The 22,900-nt window shown below is 43.0% G+C and overlaps 1 protein-coding gene across 2 annotated transcripts in view; it reads right to left on the bottom strand.

Moving 5' to 3' along the window:
• SYNDIG1 (synapse differentiation inducing 1) overlaps positions 1-22,900 on the bottom strand; it is a 55,264-nt gene that overhangs the window by 25,376 nt on the left and 6,988 nt on the right. The window contains exons 2-3 of one of the 2 annotated variants that reach the window (XM_063391252.1): positions 19,467-20,032; positions 11,019-11,156 (exon numbers count right to left, since the gene is read on the bottom strand). In XM_063391252.1, the coding sequence (XP_063247322.1) occupies positions 11,019-11,156; positions 19,467-19,946 (618 nt within the window). In that variant the 5' untranslated portion in view covers positions 19,947-20,032. Of the gene's footprint in view, positions 1-11,018; positions 11,157-19,466; positions 20,751-22,900 lie in introns of those variants that run through there. The other variant, XM_063391253.1, reaches the window with a different exon arrangement.

Raw genomic sequence — 22,900 nt, 5'->3', positions numbered from 1 at the left:
CTAATCAAGGAAGTCAGGGAATTCATGTGGAAGGGGAGCAGCTGTCCCAGTCCCTTCTGTTCCAGAGGGAAGGATTAGCCCATGCCCACACGTAGTGATGCACCCCCACCTTAGTGGGTGCTTCTGTATAGGGAAAGGTTTAAGACTTGCCCCTTGCTGTTCTAATGAGGTCAAGGACCCAGAAACTTTGATGTTCTCTTCCCAGTAATTGGCCAGGTGCCAGCCCAGAGGCACTGGTTGGGTTTTGGAAATGTACCTCAGATCCTGTTGCTAATCTCATTGGGCAAGGTGCCACAAACCCACCTGGACCATCAAGTACTTCAAAGACTGCACAGAACTGCTCAAATGCTTTTTTTGGACTGCCTTTTAAGTGCAAGAGACTTCACTTTGTTCAACTTATATTTCTTTTGTTTGATAATGTTTATTATTTTTGGCATTATTAAAGCCTTTTCTTCTACAAAGCATGTCCGGAGAAGTTGTCTCGCTACTATTAAGCCACTCTGGGAGGTTGCAGGTCAGCCCTCAGACTTCATACATCTTCACAGAGCTTGTTACATTCCAGCCACGTGTAAAACTGTATCACCCACAAGCTGCTGAGTCCACAGTGAAAGTGTTTGTGGGAGCTGAGCAGGCACATGTTATCAGAGATGGATTGGGTTTTCACGTGCTTCCCTGCGGATAATGATTTCCTGTGAGTTGTCACGATGTTAGAGAACATGTGTCATAAAACAAGTTGAAGAAGTATCTGTCCAGCAGCATAGGTGATGGTATTTGTTCATGCAAAGCTACATTGTCAGCTCTGACAAAATTGCTCTCAGGACAGCCAGAGCACCCTGGGTTTTCAGTCAGCAGCGAAAGCAGCAACGTCAGAACAGCAGCAATGAATGTGCAAAGAGAGGCAGAGAGGATGGCTGGCTTGTATGTGACTGCAGCTCCTGAGAAGTCACTGTTGTGTGTCCCTCAGCCTTTTCTTAGTGGTTTCAGGATCAGAGGATGCCAGGTTCTGTAAAAGGGTGTGATAACAGACCCTTTCTCTTCCACCACCTTTTGTTATAAGGCCTGCCTTTCATGCTCTGAATTTCCAGCAGATCACCTTTATTTCCAGCAGCTGTATTTTTTACCCTTCAATCTGATGTTCCCAGTCATAGATGTCACCCATCAGGGATGCTCTAGGGCTTTATTGTTCACAGTGACTCATGAAACCAATAGCTCTGAGAAGTAGCCCACTAAATGTAAAAGGAAATCAGCAAAACAACACAACATAAAGCAGTTGTGAGAAGTGATGTAAGCCTTACTTGTTGCTACATGGCATTGAATTCATTCACACTGACTTCATGGGCTCTGCTTTCATACCCATGGTGACGTACAAAAATGAGTAAAGAATTCCCAACTCTTTAAGAGGACACTGTGTCTGTCTCTAGCCTAGTTTCCCTGTTTACCATTCTGAACAAGAACACGGTAGTGACCGACAAATGGACAAGATGAATTTAAAAGTCCTTGACATGTGTAGTGTCTATGATTTCATGAGTCATTTCAGTCAGAAAAAGAGGTGATGGAACATTTGAATGGAGCTAAAAAGACGACATCATGGTTCTCTTTCCTTTCTTTGGAATTAGTAGTAAATTAAATTAAACTCAGCCATTTATCATTAACACAAAACAAACAAACAAACAAACCCTTTAATTTGCTTTCTACTAAATACATGTCCTCTCTCTCTGAAATCAAGTCACTAGAGAAAACAGAGGCTTTCTCTTGAATATGCAAAGCAGAAAAATGTGGTCTTTGAACCACTTATAGAATTCCATCATCAAAAAACAAATCGGCAATATCTCCACCATAGCTACATCCAAACACCAACTAAAATACTTAACTGCAGCCTTGAGCAGCAGTTCTTGTTCTGGCTGCTTAACTGAGCATCCCTTCCATCTGGGTTGGCTGAAATGCCCTGGTGAGATTCCCTGGGCATAGCTGTTTATGCCTTTCAGAGTACTGCTGTCTCTGGCTTGCATCTTTTTACCATGAGAAGTCAGGATTTTCCTTGGAACATTGGAACTCACGGTGACACAGTTTTACAGGATTCACCAAAGGAGCCTTGAGCTGATTAAAGGAATCCTTATGATTTGGGAAGTTTACATAGACAAATTTCAAGCCCCCTCCCTGCAGGTCTCTCCTTTTTCCACTTTTAATTTTTCTCCTCTCTTTTCTACTGAAATAGACTCCATAATTCTGCTAAGAATGTAGTGAAGAGAATAAAAAGTCGCCTTGCCAGAGTTTACAAATAGTGGTATTTCTATATTTTACCATTGATCCTCAGGTTGCAAATTGCTAGGAAGAATGATCTTACTTGACACAATTAGAATCACAACATCTGAAGCTTTGAAACAAGGTTGATTGAAGAAAAATTGCTCAAGTTTTGACAGAACAAAGTCAGATGTGGTAAAAATAAAAGACAATGCCCTTGGGATTTAAATATGGGTTTTGACTGTGGGGGATAGTGAATGTGCTGGGAAATGAGAAATTTGTGCACTCAACTACATAGAGAGAACCACTAAATGTCACAGGACAACATGGTCTACACCACATTTAACAAAGTGAATCTTTCAAATATGTGTGACATCCTGAGGACACATCAAGAAAGGCCCAGGTGACACTCAGGTGAGCACACTGAATCTTTAACACAGATAATTTGGACAGTCTTAGGACCAACACTGTGACAAGGTCCCATGAGGTCACAGAAGTTCTTGCTTTACAATAAGAGCCCTGTGTAAACCAGGGCTCCTAATTAATTGCTTAATTAGTTACTGCCTGTAGAAACCTGCTCAGAACAATGCCATCTGTGCAACAAGGTCAAGGAATGAGGACACTTTCAGAACAATGACTGAGTGTCTTGTCTTGAATTGAATTCAGAAATCTCAGGCTAGGACAGTTACTATTTAAATTAGTACAAAGTCCCACGTCTCTGGACCAATTCCCACTTCCTGGGTCACACCTGTGAGGATTTAGAGTATGCTCTGCCATTATCACCCCAAGAACCACTATCAGCTTTTGCAGCATGTCCTTGTCAGAACAAAGGGAAGTGCTGGGACAAGCTACTTGGTTTGGATCTGTGGAAAATGAATTCTCCACAATTCCTTCTACAGATTCCCCATCATGATGGGGATGAGATGAATGAGCCACAAAAAGTTCAAATCTAAGCCAGACAAGGCTCTCTGAACAGAACCGGGAACAAAAATTGCGCTTCTTGCTCCCACCACTACATTTCGACCCCCTTGGTAGAGACAGTAGTTGTGAGTAAAAATTTCTCATGGTGATACACCTCATAATTCTGGGACAGACAGAAACATTCACTGGCCACCACTGGGAATGGGAATTCTGGGTAACATCTGGTTAGAACTGCACCCTTTCTCCTGGATTTCATGATGATAGCAGAATGAAGAATGGCATCAAGCAGAGACTGTCAAGCCCATCTTTCCCACAAGATGCTGTAAGACCTCTTATTTTGCCTCTGATCTTGCCTGTCCTCTTGGAGGAAGCTGAGTCCTCCTGCAGACTCAGCTGTGGACTGGCATGGGCAACCCTGACTCTTCCACACTACTTAGAAATAATGCAAGAAATGGCAATGGTGCAACATGTGGAAATGTCATTGGTAACTTCTTGTTTATCACAACCCATAATGTTTTAATACAAAACTGGCACGGGGGAATGTATTCCCAACATTAAAAAGCTGGTTTTTTTCACCCCAAGCAGATAAAATTGTAGACTGGTTTTATTACCAAGTGTAAAATTTTATTACCAACATGACAAAAATGTCTTGATAGGTACATTTGAATGTTTTAGATGCAAACTGCACAGATGAAGGTAGACCCTAGTCCATTTCTTTTTAGCTGGTTCTTGTAGTTTGTCCCAAAATAAACATATAAAAACTTGATCCCTTTCCTACTGCTGGGAAATCAGTCAATTCAATGAATAATTACCATTGTCTGGGAGGCATCTTTGGGTGCCTAGCTCACTAGATTCAAATCTTCAGAGAGTTACTCTGCAGCCTATTTGAAAGAGATGTGTAGATTGCAATCCTTTGCTGTGCATTCAAACAAAATAGTAATTCAGAAGCCCTCACCAAAAGAGATGCTGAGAGATAGCAAGCTGTATATTCAAGATTAGAATATAGCCCTGAGTCTCTGGTACATGATGTTAATCTTTGCTAAGAATATAAAACCTCTGAGTATGTTGCAGACTGATAAAATGTTAACCTTAAGCCTCGAAAACATCCTTATTTGTTTACTGCTGCATGCATTTTACTTCATATGAGAGAGCCTCCTTTCACTAATCTTGTTTTTTAAATGCTACTGGCACAGTGTGAGATGAAAGAAAGGTCTATTCTGTGAACAGGACCCAATGAACTGCTCTAGATGAACACACTGTTCTCCTTGCCACAGCAGACTTCAAAGCAGATCATTCACCACCTTGCATGTGAAGACTTTCAGCATATCACAAAGTATCCAAAACCTTTTGGCCTTCCTGACAATGGAAATAGACATCAGGATGGCCAGAAGGAGGAGACCATGTTCCATTCCCAGACCTGCAAAAAGATCTCTTCTTTTTTTTCTTATGCCTCTTTCGGCAGGGCAGACACTGAGAGGTGCAAAATAATGTGCACTGTTTCTGCCCTCAGACTGCGAACATGCTTTCTTTGTTTCCTCTCTTGAAATAATATTCTTCCTGGAAAATCTACCTTTGCAGATGCAAAAAACCCTTAAGTATTTAGCTGAGATAAGTAAGATTAAAAAACCCCAAGTCCATTTCCATAACCCTGCTAATACCATCCCTGCTTTCTAAATTTAAAAAAAAGGCAAAATGCTAAAACCCCACTGCCTAAGACTAAAAAGTTCCTTAAACTTAGTCAGAATTGCATAAATGTCAGAGAGACTGAACTCCTGATAAACTCCTGTGGAAGATTTATTGTCCTACTCTTCAGATGATTCCACCAGACAGGCATCTGAGTGAATTATGAATACTCCAGGCACTTCCAGCTTAGTGGCAGCTGTGGACTGAAACAATCCTCACATTCTCATAAAACTGTGACATAAAAAGTCAATTGCAAAGCAACAAAAAGTAACAGCAGGATGAAGAGAGTGCCCTGCTGGCATTAGGATATTTTATACCTTGCAGTATATGACTATATTGACAAATCTCTGGGGCTGTATCTGGCTTAGCAAAATGTGTGAGGTGTAAATAACTGGCAAAGAAAAATTTGTGTACAATACTTGCTATTATGCAGGATGCTCTTGAAAATAAAAAAGATTCCTCATCTCCTCAAATACTTCAAGTTGGTCTCTCTCCTATCTCAAAACTTCCTTGTAATTAAACACCTGCATAATGAATTAAACTCTCCAGGGAATGTTATTTGACAACTACTTTTTCAATTATTTAAAATTAGCTTAAGGGCTAAAGCAATCAGGTCATTCATTAATTTAATTCTTTTTTGTAGCAGTACTTCGTGACTTGGAAATAAAACTACAAGATCAAAAGGACAAAGAGGAATGAAGAGGAAATTATACAAGACACTTATAAAGTTCCCTGGCCCATGACCTCAGCCAGGATGTACAGTCTCTGCTGGTACACAATACACTCTAAATGACCATTTTCTTGTGCAGACAAACACTTCTCTGGAGACATCTACCCAAAGGGAAAAGTTGGCAGGAGCAATGTCCATGCACACACAAAGAACTGGCTGGCAGCCAGCTCCCTCTTGGAAAGATGAGAATTGGAGATGCTGGTAATTCATCAGCCCCACTTCATCTATTTCTGAGCTGATCTTCCAAACACAGGAAAGCCAGCACTCTCACACAGTGACATACGTACCTGATTCCTTCACCAGGCAGCTGCTCTCTGTGTCATGGCTGGGAACAGAAGCCTTGCTATTTTATTCTTCTCTGCCTGGCAAATCTGTCACCTTCCTGATGGGAGTAGGAGAAGAAGTGTGGGCCACCAGCCAGCTGTGACCTTCTGCAAGAAGTCCATGGCCTGGTGACCTCTCAGGACCAAGGCTCTCATGTGAGTACAGTGGCCACACCATCAGCACTGTGCGATCCCGGCAAGACAGTTGCACAGAGTTCCAGGACAACCTCTGCCACAAAAGATGTTTGCAGCTCCTTGTAAGGAGAAACTTGTTTTAGCCTCTTTTCACTCCTTCCTAGCACAAGTGGGTTTAATTGTTTTACACATCACCTTTTGCAGCAGAAAACCTGCAATAATTCTGAAGGGTAAAAGGGCACCTGCATGTGCCGGTACTCACATGCACAGAACTGGACAAAGAACTCAGAGATTTGCTTTCTGAGTGAGAACCACAGAGAGCTCAAACCTTTGTGTGACAGTCAGCACAGACTGGGCTGGGCAGCCCCAGAGTACACCCAGGGCCCTTTACCCAATCTGTGTGACTCAAAGCAACAGCCCTGCTTAAGCAAAAGAACTGTGTGACTTGGCATCTGGTCCAAAACAGCAAAACAAAGGCCTTTTATTTCCATTAAAGCTCATAATCTTTGGACAGTTCTTTTGTCCAAGCATTACTTGGACCAAGAAATAATGCAGTGTTGAAAAATCTTTTAAAAATGCAAAAGCCTCCTGTCTCCTTTGCTAGCATTGCTTCAGCAATGCTGGCCAGCATATCCTGCAAGTATAGATCTTGGCATGTCACTGCCAAGTAAAGAAAAATACCACATTTTTTGTTTTTCTTTTGCCTTTTGTTCTTTGATATAAGAGGTTGCTGCATCCCCTGTACAAACACACACTCCTGACTGTGTGTCAAGCTCATTATAATAGACCATATTCATTTTTTTTTATGGAGTAAAGTGGGACAGGGAGGCAACAAAGCAGGGTGGATGGATAAGAGCAGGGCATCACCAGCCAGTCTGGTGGGGTGTGGCACATCATACTGCTGTTCTGTCTCATTGTTTTCCCTGTTGATACGGAGACTATGACCCACCTTTCTAAGGAATAAACAGCACATAACACCTGGCTGTTACTTCTCTGTCCTCTTCTTTTGAAGATGGATGTCAAAACCTTATACCAGAAAAGCAAGGACAGTGAAATCCACACATGTAAGCTGAACACTGAAATTCCGATAAAAGCTATAATATAGAAGCTATATTGTTTGCTATCTTCCAGTGGGTACATGAACATTCTTTCCTTCTTCTTCCCAGTGACTAGTGAAATATGTCAAAATACAGATTTTTTTTTTCCCAAAGCCCCTGTCTCTGAAAACTGTATGAAAAGTAACCAAATATTTCAGAAGTTATGAAGAAAGACAAGCTACTCTTTTTTTCTGGTCACATATGCCATTTTTTCATGTGAAACTGTAGAAAATCCTTTACCCAGTGAGACAATGCAAGCAAATAATTACAAAGCTTTGCATCCTTGCATCCCCCTGCGAGGGAGGTAATTACAGCAGGGAGTCAGCACAGCAGATGGGAAGTGATTGCTCCCTTGTGCTTGGAGAACAAGTCTGCTGCCTGGCAGGTCTCACCTGCTGCTGGGGAGGAGGGAGGGTGTGGAGGCTACTTGAGAACCTAAGTATGTGGAGAAGTGTGCAGAGGGACTTTTTCAGGTGTGTGTCTAGGTCAGTGACTCAGGTTCTTGGAAGGTTCATGGGAGTTGGGTGGAGGAGTTGTGCACACTCTTGTTTCTGCCTGTAAGGGAGCAGGCACAAAGTGAAGCGCATTCATACATCAAAGGCCCATCTCTCTCATAATGAATTTCTGTTTACAGTAGGGAGGGAAATATGTGACATGGTATTGCTCTCTTTCCTAAAAATAAAAGCAGGGAGAAAAAGAGGATTCATGCAAAAAGACCTTTCAAGATTGTTACCAACACCCCCCAGCCCAAGCAGAAAGCCTGACAGCCCCTGAGAAATCATCTGAGAAGTCCAACAGTAAACTTGACAAGATAAAAAAGATATATTTTTAAAGTTCTTTCTTTGATTTATGAGGCTTCACACTTTCTAAAATCTACAATGCTAAAAATATCCTTGGAAATAAAAACTGAGGAATCCACGTGACTCCAGAGGGTGGAGATTTATGAAAAAATAAACATAATGAGGTGGGCTTTTTTGATCACACAGTTTGTGAGGAAGAGTTTTTGGTGAAAGACATAATTTACTTTCCTTTTTCCAAAAGTTTCCTTGCAAAATGCACAAAAACTCCTTTGGTCGAGCTCTTCAGCTGTTGACTAATGAGACAATCCAGAAAATGGCCAGTCTAAAAAATCACATGCTTCATTCTGGAGAAGCAAATGTGGGAGAAGACAGGACACAGGGCCCCATCCTGAGAGTGGAGCTGAGAGGAGCACAGGACTGGGCAGCTACAGGATGTGGAGGCAAGACTCGTGGGAAGGAAAAAAACAAATAAAACCAGAAGGAAATAACTGAACAAGTGGACAGCACAGTGATGGCCTCAAGGGTCTCTTTTTTCTGAGAGAAGATGAAAAGCAGCAAGTCTCAGCACTGGCTGGGATAAGATCACCAGGTGACATCCTACTTGGAAAACTGGATATCCCAGCAGGAAAAAAAACATGTTGGGCTTTCATAACTTGCATTCCTGAATCCACTGCTCCTCCCTGCTGGCTCACCTGTGGATGCACATCTTCATTTCCACCACAGAGGCAGACCCTGCACAGCTGCACCCCTCAATACTGAGGCTCTGCAGAAGGCCCAAGTCAGCAGCACAATGGCAATAGCCTTGGTGGAGAAAATAAATCCCACACAGAGCAGAAATGTCACATGCAGGGAAAATTTGGCTTTCACAGAGCACAAACCCCCAAAATTCAATAATTCTGTTGCTAAAGAGCACCTCTGCTGTCTTACAGCATTGTGTAATTGTTTTGCAGCATGACACAGGCAAATGCGCCATAAATGTGCTGGCAGCTGATGCAGGAATAAAAAGAGCACCTATGCCTTTGGAATGAGCTGTACTGCAGATACATCTTCTGCAAACAAAGGCTTCAACTTCAAATGCATCCCACACCTAGAGCAGACCAGATTTTTAAAACAAAATTCACTGTCAGTGCTGTATACTGCATCAAAGAATCCATCCCTCATCTCTGAATTTCCTACGTGTTACAATTTATTCCCAGATGGCCTTTTTGGTAGAACTGCTCAGGAGACTTTAGTAAACACAAAATTTTCAAGAGCTCAAGCAACTTCAAAAAAAGAGGTTTGATTGTGAGTACCAAGAGTTGATCTTTAGCTATACCTCTGGCTTTTGATAAAGGGGGAATGTTAGACTATTCTTTTGAATTAACGAGTGATCTCAAATGTTACCAAGGAGCTTAAGCTAAACAACCTATATAAATAGAAATTATATATAGGGTTTATGTGTTGAAATATGAGTGGATATCACTGTCAATATTAGCTTAGCAAGGTGCAGGGGTTTGATGGTTTGTACTATCTCAGCAAGTTCTCAGCCACCTTGGGAGGTTTGGGCTTAGTATTGGTTTCATTTTCCCCTAGAAAATGCCAGTTTGTTAGATGTGGGGTTTTGCAGAAGCACCACTTTTTCCACATGTTTTTTCCGGGCTGTGATGGACCTGCTGAATGGGAAGGTAGAGAGAGAAAGGAGCTCCCTGGGAGGTCAGGGAAAGAACAGAGACGTGTCTCTGCTGGACTGGAAAAAGCTGGACCAGAACAAGCTGGACCGTCTTTCTAGATGAGATTTGAAAAGTAAGTTTAGGCACCTGCATTCAGCTATTCTTCATCATTAACTAAACCAAAAAACACCCAACTTTTCATTTTCAAATGTCAAAATCCTTCAGCATAGTACCAAAATTTTTCCCTATATTCATGTTTTTTCTATCTTGTGTATTCTCCCATGGAAGTCAGAGGTTCCTAGATACTCATGCTGGACCCTGGGATCAGTTCAAACCTGGATGCCCTGGCCTTTGTACACTGGTTCTCAGCAGATTTAGCTTCTCAGCCATTAGTATTTTTAGTATTAATTACATTGAGGGGTTTTGTGTTTATTGGACCATATTGTGCTTTCTTTCTCAGATAAAACTATCTCACAAACAATCAAAACTCCACCAATCAGAACTTGTTATTTTCCACTGGTCAAACATTAATTGTCTCAGAGGCTTCCCAGTGCAAAGACAGACTGTTCATATGAAGTAAAAAAAAAAGTAGTTCTCTGTCTCTTTTTGGTTTTTCTCTTTATCTTGAAGAGTAGGATTCTTCAGATCTGAAGAGCCTGCTCTGGTTTGACAAATCAGCAGGGCTGGTAGATGTTTAGTGCAGGCAGATTAGAAAGACAGCTGAGATGGTGAATGTGAAGGGTGCTGTGGAGCAGAGACTGTAGTTTGCAATAGGCACTAGAGAAAAATATAATCAAATGTTTCCTTGCAGTCACTGATGAGGCTGCCAGTGTGATGTCTTCTCTGTCACCTCACATTATCTGCCATGCTGGGAAACTCAGTAATTACATTGCAGACACTTATGAAGACATACTTGTTGAAACAAATGATGGGCACAAGGTGATTGTAAGTTAAGAAATGTTAAGACTGTCTCGTGAAGGAAACAAAACACATCTTTGGTAAAAAGATATTTGCATATTAAAATTTGAAAGGAAGAACTGACTGAGCAATATTTGGGAAAGGAAATGGTTTCTGGAAAGCAAATTCACATCTGCAGAACAGAAATTATTTTTCTACTCCTGGAAGAATATTCTAAATTATCAGCTTGGGACATGTAGAGCTGTTTTCCCAATGGGAAAGCCAAGCGTTTGAGCTATCAAGGGTGTTTTCTATTCAAAAGCCATGTCCACAGAGGATTCTTAGCTGGACATATAACCTGACATGGAACATGACATTGCCAACTAGAAGCTAAAATATTTTGTAGACACCTCCCTCAGCAAAGTATCTCAAAAGACAGCCACCACTATCACAGAGACTTATCCTGGTGGGGAAGGCACCATCCCCTTGAACTACCCTCCACCGTCCTCAAGAATGTCTGGCAGGAGATGTTTTAACATTACCTCATGGGACAGGTAAAAGGCAGCAATTCCCAGTGGCCAGAAGCAGCAGAGCATGGAGAACACAGTGAGGCCAAGATGATCCCTTGGTGGCATCATCAGGAAGTTGTCTTCGCTCTCGGTGTCACTCGAGTAATCACTCTGGAACAGCAAAAGAGAGAAACGTAGGTGTGCTTGTTAATGACATTGCTTTTCCTCTGCCATGAGCAAATTCCCTGATCATTTGCCCATTTCTCCTACTCCGTCACAGCACTGGCCAGCAGGTCTCCTCACCCAGATTCACAGACTCCATCACTGTTGCATGAGCTTGAAAGTAAGAAAAGACAAATGTAAAATATCACTGCAGGGAGCTGAAAAGGGACCATAAAAGGAAGAGGCTCTCCAGTCAGATAGACCAGGGTGAATACTTCCTTCCAAAAATAGAGGAGGAGTTGGAGAGGGAAAAAATCCACAGTACTGCTGAAACCACCCCTTGAAATTGTCCACTCACCTGAACAGGTGAGATACAAAATAAAAAATGCTTTCGATTTTCAGGTTTTTGGCTGAGTTGTGTGCTGGCATAGTATCTGTGGACAACACCTCTCTGATATTTCAAATTTCCTTTTCTTTCATATAAAGATGAAATGGGGAAAAGATTCCTTAAGTAACTTTGATCATGTGCTGAACCACAAAATTACCAGTGAATTTTGGCTCTCAAAGGCCAAGTTGACCTGCCTATGAGTTACCAAGGGTAAGATAATAATTCTAATCATTAAGTCCTGACCATCAGACCAATTGTGAACCAGAAGAGTGAAAACAAAGTTAAAAAAAGAGAAAGAAACCAGAAGAGTGAAAACAAAGTTAAAAAAAAAGAAAGAAATCCAACAGCAAATAGTACCTCTTAACTCCTCCAGCCAAACATTCCTTTCTCCAAGCAAACCTTCCTTCCTAACATTCTCTCTTACAACAGGACACCTGTTCCTGAGCTTATCAAGAAACCTTCTCTATTCAGAACCCCCCTGATATTGGGATAATTGTTAATTTGGCTACCTCTTCACTTATTCCTGGATCTGCAAGACCTGCACCCTGACACTAAAGAAGCTGGATATTCGTGTTGTTGAGAAGTCAGAATTATATTTGTCAGTTAGCCTTCCCTTCCCTTCCCTTCCCTTCCCTTCCCTTCCCTTCCCTTCCCTTCCCTTCCCTTCCCTTCCCTTCCCTTCCCTTCCCTTCCCTTCCCTTCCCTTCCCTTCCCTTCCCTTCCCTTCCCTTCCCTTCCCTTCCCTTCCCTTCCCTTCCCTTCCCTTCCCTTCCCTTCCCTTCCCTTCCCTTCCCTTCCCTTCCCTTCCCTTCCCTTCCCTTCCCTTCCCTTCCCTTCCCTTCCCTTCCCTTCCCTTCCCTTCCCTTCCCTTCCCTTCCCTTCCCTTCCCTTCCCTTCCCTTCCCTTCCCTTCCCTTCCCTTCCCTTCCCTTCCCTTCCCTTCCCTTCCCTTCCCTTCCCTTCCCTTCCCTTCCCTTCCCTTCCCTTCCCTTCCCTTCCCTTCCCTTCCCTTCCCTTCCCTTCCCTTCCACCATTTTCAGAGTTTCTTGCAGAAATCAGGCATGGAAGGCAGAATGCCACAGGAAAACATCTACACAGAAAGAAAGAAGAGAAGCCAACTCCACTCATAAGATGCATTTAAGATGAGGTTTTATCACAGCCTGTAAGTGCCGGAGAAGATAATTTCTGATCAGAGGCAGCTCTTCTATTCTGTAGAAAAGCTGAAGTGACTGAAAGCGGAATAGAGGAAGAGCAGACACAAGATGCAGATTTTTAACAGAGATGATGATGAACACTTTTCTGCAGTTGTAATGGATTTTGTAATAAAAAAAGGTTTTTCTTAAATCATGGCTGGCTACCCCTAAAAGCTATGTGCTTTACCTCAACAGAGACATTACAATTGCTCTGCAGACAGCCTGCCAAGCACGCTGGAGATGTCAGACAACAGGGTCTGCTCTGAACTACAGCTGCCAGCAACCTCTGATGGATAGAGGTTTAAGAAACAGTCCTTTTTCTTTTTTCCTTCAAAGCAACCAATTCAGCAACATGCACACCCTGCATGAAAAACTAATTTCTCATATGTCCCTATGGGATCTGCCTTCAAATCCAGATGGTCCAGTGGCCTGGTTTGACAAAGACCAACACAATGCTGCTCCAAGTCAATATGTGCTCTGTTTCCCTCCACACAATGCCTGTTCCAGTAATGTAGTTAAACATGATGAGCTGTTCTGACCAGCACTCTGCATCCTTCTGCTCTCCTGCAAGTATTTTGGGTTCACCTCCAGGCAGCAGATGCTGAAGGCAGCAGCTGGATGAGGACTCTTCCACCAAAGGCTGTAGTTTATCACTGCTCTGCCTCGACACACTCACTCATCCCTGAGCAGCATCTTGCTGATAATTTCTTAAGAGATGATGTCTCTAAAGCCTGTTATTTATTTTATTTTGCCTGTTTATTTCTTTTTACAACTTTGAGTTTTGTGGTTGATTCCCTTTCAGTTTTAAAGACATTTAAAGGATCCATAATCCCTTAACACTAATCTGCTGCAGGTCCTCTTGTTTCCCCAACTCCCAGTCTAAATTTTGTCCTGTCAGGCAGCCAGTCAGCCTGGCAGAATGGGCTTACAGAGGACTCTCCTTGCTTGGAAAACTTTTCACGTCTAACTTGCAACACCAAAATGCAATGGGCAAAAACCCCTGGATGTAGTTACCCAAGCCTATTCTTCAACCTTGAACCCTGTACTTTGATCATCTCCATTGTGATGTGTTCTAGACACTCACAGCCAGCCTGCCCGTAGCTCCTCAGGAACTGGCATCCAGCACATTGCCACGGGAAGGGGATCACTGCAGACAGCAATGAATGGATCCACACTTAAACAAGCTGGGGCAAGTGGTGTGACCCTTCATGATTGTCCCCTTTCTGCTTCTGAGCTGACACAGCAGTCCTCAAAGAAGTGTGCCAAATATCCACCCTCTACAAATGACAGCATGCAGCTCACCCAGAGCTCCTGCAACTCACAGGCTGGATTACAGAGACATCACTGCAGAGTTTCAGTCTGAAAACTCAGGGAAGTGGTGATGAGAAAGGGAATTGCCATGGGCCCTGGCTACTATTAACAAGATTCTAAGCAGGGCATTTGGACGTTGCTGAAGGTTATTTCCCAGCCATGCTCCCTTCATCTGGAGCTGGCTAATAGAGGTTAATATCCCTTGGAAGGGCTCAGTTATCTCCAGACGTGAGTGGCTTGTCCTTCAAAGGAGAAAAATAAATAAAATGCAAAGTGTAATCACTTTTGTAATCTGTTAATAGTGTGCCTTTGAAGGAACTCAAAGATATAACGTGTGTCCTGTGGGTAGGATGACTCAGTGCTGTGACTGCGTACCTGAGTGCCACACCTCTTAGGAGCTCATACCTGGGCACTACACCTCTGACAGCACACCTGTGGTCTTCTGAGCATATGCCATGGGACAAAAACACTGAAAATTACATTCCCATATTCTCAACGCAGCCCTTGATGAACTTGGGCAAGGTATTTATGGCGCTGTTTTCCTCCATTGCCCAGGTGCAGAACAGAAAAAATAGTGTACACTCAATTCAGAGGAGAGCTGTGATGGCCAGTGAACTCATCAGTAAAACTAGGCTGCAAGACCCTGTCTTTGACCATGTTGCAGAGCTCTCTGAAAAGGGAACTCTGCCATACTCAGCGCTCCAAGGGGTTTTCAAAGACACTTTCTGGATACCTACAGCCAGGGAAGGCTGAGGACACAGCCCAGTGCAGGACATTGACAGAAAGCATGCATGATGTCACAGGGCTTGATGGGCATAAATCTCCTCAGGGTCTTCTGTTCGTGTTGGGGAAAAAACGTGCCAGGAGGTGCTTGGGAATGTTGAGAAGAATGGTTGGATGGAACAGGATCCAAATTCTATCTCTACAATCTCATGCTCAGGTCCAAAGGATGAGTTTTCACAAAAGAATCCAGCAATTTCTAGTGGAAAAAAAGAGAAGAAATGTATACCTTGAAAGCACTACATTTCTTTTCATCTTCCACTCCCAGAACATTCTATTTGTTTTGCATTTAGAGATTGTTTCAATACATTCCTGGGTCTTGGGAAAAAGTAAGAGGGTTTTAAGAAAGAGCTCCAAGGTATTCTTTTATGCGACGTATATGAATAATTTAATTTGCTGCCATGAATAGCTTGGGTTTCTCTAAATAAGCAATCTACCTAGTGGCTAGGAGGGAAACTAGCAGGAGTATAATATGACAAATGCTATTTTTGGATAAAAGATGGCACATGAACTCTAACAGGAGGGTACTTCAGCTTGTAACTCATTTCATATTTCACTGCTGCCACATTTGACAAGTTGACTATTAGCTGTGGCATAAAGAACTCATAAGATATTTATAAAATTTCCAACAATACCTAAATAGGGAATAATTTGATTTCAGGGACAGGCATGGAAGACAGAAGCTTAAAGCCCTGACAGAATGTGCAGCCTTCCATTTTCATGCCTGGTAATTGTTGGAGCAAAGCAAGATCCTATATGCTAATGAGAGCTGTTTCTCAGATGTTTCTCCTTCCAGACAATTATGATTTTTTTAGGCAGACTGAACAGCACTCCACCAGGACCTGAGAAGCCCTGCTAGTAAAGCGTCCCAACAAATAAGTTGATTAAATGTTGCTGCAGGGTACAACCCATGATTAGGATGTCCCCTGCTCCTTTGCTGCATCTCCCATGCTCTTCAGAGTCCCCAGGCTTGGGAAGGGAAGAAGGTGTCTCCTTGCCAGTAAATTGTCCTAGACATGTTAAGCTGGATAGACCCATCCTGAGGAGTATGACAACTAGCAGAGTAGCAAACCCTGCAGTTTGGCTTGGTCAATCCTTCAAACCAAAATCAAATCAATCAAAATAGCTGTTTTTTTTTCAGAATCTTTCTTTACTGCAAAGTTTTCTGCCAGAGAACAGCAACCTTTCTGATTACCAAGAGCCCAACTCTTTTCAAAAAGACAATCATGTCAAAAGCAGTCTGACATGCAATAAAATTATTTTCTGCATGTATCCCTCCAGAAAGTATTGCACTGAGGTGTGGGGGACACTACAATGGGAGGAGATAGATTTTTTGGCACTTCTAAGAAATTAAATATCCATCCTGAAAAACCCTAGGCAGGCATTTTGGCAGTGCCAGGGAGACATGAAGGAAGAGCAATGACTTACAACCTCATGGCTGGTGTGTCTTCCAGAAGGCATTTTACAGAGATGCTCAAGTGGGACTCCACTTGCCTTGCACTGACATGTGGAGAACAGGAGGTAGCCCTCAGTTTTCAAGAGAAAAGAGTTTTTCTGCACAAAACTCCCTTCTTTGCCAATGTTTCCAAAAAGGGGCTACTTTACAGAGTTTTCTCCCAGAAAGAAAAGCCAAAGCAGACATAAGCCCTGGTCTGCTCTGGCACTCCACAGCTTCCGTGCCTTGATGAGCTGTGACTTGACAGCCAACATTACAAGATACACAGCAACATCCTGTGTCACCCTCAGTAACAGACTCAAACCCTCTAGGACTCTCACAGTGGAAAAACAAAATTTGCTCCTCTGTTGTGTCACCCTCTTCCTTCTAACTTCTGCTCCCAGGCCTGGCACTCACTCTTTCCCTCCTCATCTATTAGTAACCTGAAGAAGCATTTGCTTCTTGTCAGTAACTGACAGGGGAAAAATCGTTCCTAGTGGGACACACTTGGGCTGTGTGATTCAGGTGCTGTTTTTGTGTAGTTAACCATCTAGCATGGTTCATCACCTACTCGGTGACTGCTTGTCCTTAAATAGTGTTCTTCCATTTCCAGAGTCTCCACACATAAATTTAGGTCTCTAATGAAGCTGTACTCCAACCAAGCCCAGGAGGCCCTCATGCATCTGGCCACACAGACACGGCCTCTGTCAACCAGCCTCTGGGAACCAGAAGAGCTCAACATAGCAGACACTTTTTTCTGGTCTAGTGCTGTCAAATTCATTTCTCCTCTCCTGCATGACCAGCTGCATCTGCAGAATTTGGACCTTCCTGGAATGGAAGCTACTTGCCATGCTGAGCTACTTCTTGCTGCAAACAGTGGCCCAGCATATGGGAATACACAAAACAGAGAATCAAACAGACTTGATTAACATAGCTGGTTTGATAACCAAGATGCCATGGCAGGAACAAACAGAACTGTGAAAATTACAGAAGATGGGATTAAACCTGCTTACGGGAAGAGACAAGATTCAGTCAACTTCTGCAAGCAAAGAATTGTTGTAAAATGCATGAGTTTTCTGTGTGATTTTTAACCTGATTATTGTAGAAGAAATTATTAACCTGTTTGAAATAGTATATAAGCTTTTGGGAAACCTGAGTAAAATCGAATTCTGATCACTGAATCAGTCTTCCCATCTCTCAATCAATCGCCAATACCAGCAGATTGATCCTTTGGGATCATGTAAAAGTTCATGGAAAAGACTGAAAATCGCAGTGCTGCACAGGGTTAGTCAGGGAGCATAGCAATGGAGACAGACTCTGGTCTCAAAGCAGAGGCTTCTAGCAAAGCAAGTGTTTCCAGCTAACCAGATCCTTATCCAAACCGTGCCTGGCTTTCTCCTCCCCTCTTCCTACTGGAGGAGAAATTTTTATGGAGAGGACAATCCATGGGTTGTGTGTACTTTGTGAAACTGTCTTCTTATGCTGAGCACCTTATACACATAGGTTGATGGTTGTTCATACACCTTGTTTGTTAGCACTGTGTCACCCCAAAATGTCAAATGAGACAGGGAATCTCTGATTCTAGATGTTCTATACCCATTCAAGTCACATTTGACCTCAGGAGGTCTGTTTCCAGAGAAACAGGTCAGAAAGAAGAAGGAGCCAGGGAAAAGGATGTGCATACTGTCAGAGCATGCTACCCAGATTTACTGTCTCATTTCTCCCCTTCACATCAGGGGAAGATGAAGTTCTACAGCTGGTTTTTGAGATACATATGTTCTCTGTGAAAAGCTGATCAAGTTCCTGCAGTACCACTTTGAAGAGGTTTTTTTTCCTTACACTGCTCATTTTCCCAGCCTTTCTTTAATCTCGTTCTCCAAAAGTTTGCTAAAGAATGTCTTCTTGACTTGAACTGATGAGAGGGAGACTTTTTTTTCTGCCTGAATGTCAGCCCACATGTATCAGTAACACCATGTGTGCTGCAGTCACTTATGTCACTACTGCATGAGAGAAACTGGGGCAAAAAGACAGCAACCAGGAATTTTGTTTTGATTATGGAAATTATACTTCCTATGGTCAATTCTGAAATTCTGTGGAAGGATGTGATTTGAGCCAATATTCTCACATGCTTCAGAGAGAAGCTTTCTGTCTCCCTGTGGAAGCATTGACTACTGCATTAATGGTATGCACGAGGAAAAACTCCTCTCTTCCCACCTTATCAATACAGAGAGAAAAGAGAATAAAAGGAATTCAGGTTCTTCTGGATTTCCCCTGTGCTGATCACAGGGTAAGACATGGAGGTGAAAATAGAAATTTTAGGGCTTGTTAAGTCTCAGCCCTAAATGAAAATCACAGCAACAGAGAAGCGCAACCAGTATCCCTATCCCAGCTGGGACATTAATGTTTGAAGGTATGGCTTTGCTCCAGACAGCCAGAGGGTCTTTGCTAGTTTAGGAGCCTCTGACCAATGGTAGAGGAAGTTTTCAGATCACCAGCATTACATTCACCCTTCATTGCCACAAACACTGGCAAATACAAATCCCTGCCACACTTGGGTGTCTGGTTAAAATAAAAAAAAAAATGTATCACTTAAGAAAGAATGAAGTTGTTTCCTTAGTCTTCCCTGTTACTTTACAGTGAGCAATCAGAGAGGCACAGGACTACAGAAGAAAACATTGTATTTGGATCTAAAAAGTGTTTTGCTCCATCAGAAAAATATCATTTATTTCAGAGACATGAATTCACTGTAGCTTGAAACTCTAAGACTTCTGTTTCTGTGTTCACTCTGAGACAGAAATGTTTTGTGTCTGAGCCAGTAATTTAAAAGATTCTACTCAAGCCAGGTGAAGGCAAGAGATTATGCTGGCCTGCTGAGTTGGTCTCCATGCAGATAGATAGATGGTCCCAGCCCCAATCTTACACAGCATTTAAGCACATGGGTCTTCTTTCTGACCAACCCCTTCAGAGACAGAAGGGAAATGCTGATCTCCACTAAGACCGCTGGGGATTTTGCTATTGGTATCCACAGATCTGGGACCTTACCCAACAAATAAATATGAGCAGTCATTCATTGCCCTAGCTGGAGAAGAAAGTGATACAGTTGACCCAAAAAGCAGCTGATCCCCTGCTGTTCAGCTCAAGGGGTTGTCCACTTAATTTCAAACATGACCTCCTCTCCCCAGCCTTCCCCACATATCCCCAGTGACATCTGACCTCTAGTTCCTGGAAATCCTCCTCTTCCTCCACCTCATAGGAGAGGGTGTGGATCTTGATGTCATCCGCTGACAGGTCTATGAATTTGCTATCGCGGTACTCCAGGCTGTCTTTGGTGGGCGAGCGCTCCTCGATGAAGGTTGTCTCACAGCACTCCGATCCCAGGCTCTCACCCCACGAGCACAGCACATTCTCAGAGTAGAGGATGATGTTGGGCCTGTAGTGAGACTCCACTGTCTGCTGCAGCATGCTGGGGTCCAGGAGCTGCTGCACGGGGTCATTCCTACCATTCTCCAGGCATCTCGGAGAGGACAGGCTGCCCACTCTGTGGCTCTGGTAATGAGGGGTGGGGTACACAGAGACGAGACCATCTCGGCTCTCAGCCACTAAGTTCCTTGTGTTAATTAAACCGTTCCTTTTCCCAGCCTCAGTGATCTTACTGTGCATAAGCACACTGTTCTGCTCAACTAAGCCATCCATACTGGGAGATGCCTGAGGCAGTGGGACTGGTCACCTTTATTTTGCTGTGCCTTAGAGCTCACACTGGGTGAGTGGCTCCCATTTTCCTGATGAAGAAAGGAAAGAGAAACCAAGGTGAGGACAAAGGCAATGTGTTGAGGGACTCAAGTCAGCTTGTCTTCCATATAGTCTCAAGAGAAAATAGAGCCCCATGTATGTGCACACCCTGACTTAGTTCTCCAAATATGCCCCCACTCAGAGAGGTAAATAACACCTGCCCCACATCCATGGGATGTAGAGAAGCAGTTGATGTGAAATGTCTTGGTAGTGATAGACCCCATCAAAGAATGGTTTTGGTGCCTGCTCCACCCTCCCACAGGTACACAGCTGTCATCCTGGGGACAACATCCCTTTCAGCTAAACACTTTGATAAGAGATGGGAAAAAAAACCCAAAAAAGACTAAAACAAAACACAACAAAAAATCTCCTAAAAGAACCATTTTCAGTTCTCATAAATCTGCAACTGCAAAAGATGGGCAGGTGCTGTGTTCACCCACCGGTGTCTGCAGCCAGCCTTTGCTGTTGGCAAGTGCTTTACTATCTTTTGAAAACCCATTATTTCCAGCCCAGACACTTTCTCACCAGGCTCTTTACTTTTCTCAGGTGTAGCCAAAGGAAAATGCCTTTTGAAATACTGATGTATTAGCCACAGCAACAGTAAATCTAGGGGTTTGTTTCTGGGCATGAGCATAAAAATTACAGACATGCTACTGGCTTCAAAGTTCTTAATATTAGATCCTCTAAGACCAAGTTATTAATGTAGGATTATCTGTCCCCATTGTGCTGTCTGGAGGAAACCAAGAATGAAATACATCAACACATAAAATTCGTAATTTTTTACTCAATGCTTTCTCTCTATTTCCCTTTTATGTCAGACAACCTCTAACAGAGCAATGTCTAGAAGAAGTCCAGTATTATTTCCTCTTAACTCCAGACTTCAAATAGCTTTAGTCTGTCTTTTGGATGCAAGAGGTATTTAAACACTGCTAAGAGCTGTTCTAACACTAGCATTTAAGCATGAAACTTGTTTAACATACAAGAGAGTTTGACCCAGAATGCTGACCTGTTTACATTCACAGCATTTGGTTTAACATGCAGAAGCCCCATTTTATTGTGTTGTCAATAGTTCAGTGCTTCTCTTAAGTGAACCAGCAGGAAAGCTACAGAAGAGAAAATCCACCATGGTGGGATCCCCTGGAAGTTACATGTGCAATCCAGGTAGCAGGAGCATCTTTCTGGGCCTCCAGCTGCTTAACCACAAACCTTCCACTTCTTCCTCCCACCTCCCCCAAAGAAACTATATGAAAGTAAATCCCCACAGGCAGAAGATGAGAAACACTCATCAACTAAAGAGTAAATTCTCAGTCTTTGCTCAGTTTCTCCCAAGCTAGCTTGGAAAATGTAAGAGATTCCCTGATGTGTCACTTCAACCATCAGTCCCACTGAAGTCAGAGAGACTTCATCCAAAAATTGCAAACTCTCTTGCAAACATTCTTATCCCTGCCACCTGTCAAGAAAAATGAAATGGTCAGGAGGAGTATGCCACAGATGTAGGAGAAACTGGATGAAGATTCACAAATCAAACAAATGCCTTCCTGGAGAAATGTATGAAGAGGCACACACTTCATCACTGCATCAATGGCTGGAAAACTTGAGTCAGGCCTTGCATCTCCCTGTAGTGACATCATTTCAGCTAAGTCTGGCTTAAGTAGCACTCAGAAAAATGCCATTTTAGGGCAGTTTTACTGCATGCCTTGGAGTGGCATTATTGCTCAGTCCTACTATGGTTCTAAACATCTTTATGGCAGGTGCTTACCTTCTGTGCATTTAAACCAGTCTTATAAGCCAGTATTGCAGATTCTGAGTGACACTTTCCCCTTGGTAATGGGCAAAAAGTGGGAAAAAGCATCCAGAATTAGGCAAGGACAAGACAGGGAGCATTCTTCCCTCACAGAGCTCCTCCAACAATAGTCTATTGCTCAGGACATCCTCCTTGGAGTCCCACAGAGCAGTGCAGGCAGCATGCCTCAGGGAATGTCAGCAGGGAGATGTGGATGGCAGCATGCAATCAAGGGAAATGGTTTAACCCCAGATGCCTTTTAATCTGTAGCTGGCTGCCTGCCTTACCAGAGCCCAATGTTCTCGGCCCTGCAAGAGTATTGCTTAATGGGAAGAGGCTGATGAGACTCAGGCCTTTTCAGTATAATAAATTAAGAGGGAAGAAAAAGGAGAAAGTAATAATTATATTAGTATTACTCCTGAAATGGAATCCCCCAGGTTGAGGTGGAGGTGTGACAGAGAGTGGCACACGGTCACGAGTGATGCTTAGGGTCAAAAGGCAGCTGTGCTTCTGCAGTGGCTCAGAGCCTTTGTCCTAGCTGCAGGAACCCCTTAGACATGAATCCAGCCACTCCACTTTCACTAGAGGCTTTCATGGACATGGCCTGGGCCAGGCTCACATGACTGTGACTCACAGGCATGTCCTAAAATTAAGATTGCTCCAGTTTCCAGGTTCCCTGCAGAATCCCCAAATGGCAGTGCCAGAGACCTCTGACAGACCACCTGAAGAAACTGGAGGGTGCCTTCTCTGCAGGGAGCCAACATTCAAAGCAGAAAAAAGCTCTCAGTACCTATGACCACAGTGAGGTTTCAGAATTATGTTGACAGGGAAATGAAATTCAACAGAGATCTTGAAATAAGAAAGCTTTTCAATCTGCTCCAAGATGCAGAGTTAATTTTAATTGGCTGGATTCAGGTTTCTTCTGTCTTTGCATGGTTTTAATTTTCCCACAAATCACTCACTGGCACTGAGGCCAACCAGAAATAATTCTGCTTTTTCACGCTTGAGACTGGAACCAGAAGGAAAAGTCAAGTTCAAGTTATTAACGGATATATATATAATCAATATATCAACC

This window comes from Prinia subflava, chromosome 2 (genome assembly GCF_021018805.1).
Source record: "Prinia subflava isolate CZ2003 ecotype Zambia chromosome 2, Cam_Psub_1.2, whole genome shotgun sequence".
In the NCBI taxonomy this organism is placed as follows: Eukaryota; Metazoa; Chordata; class Aves; order Passeriformes; family Cisticolidae; genus Prinia; species Prinia subflava.
This window is presented reverse-complemented; position numbering and strand designations above follow the sequence as displayed.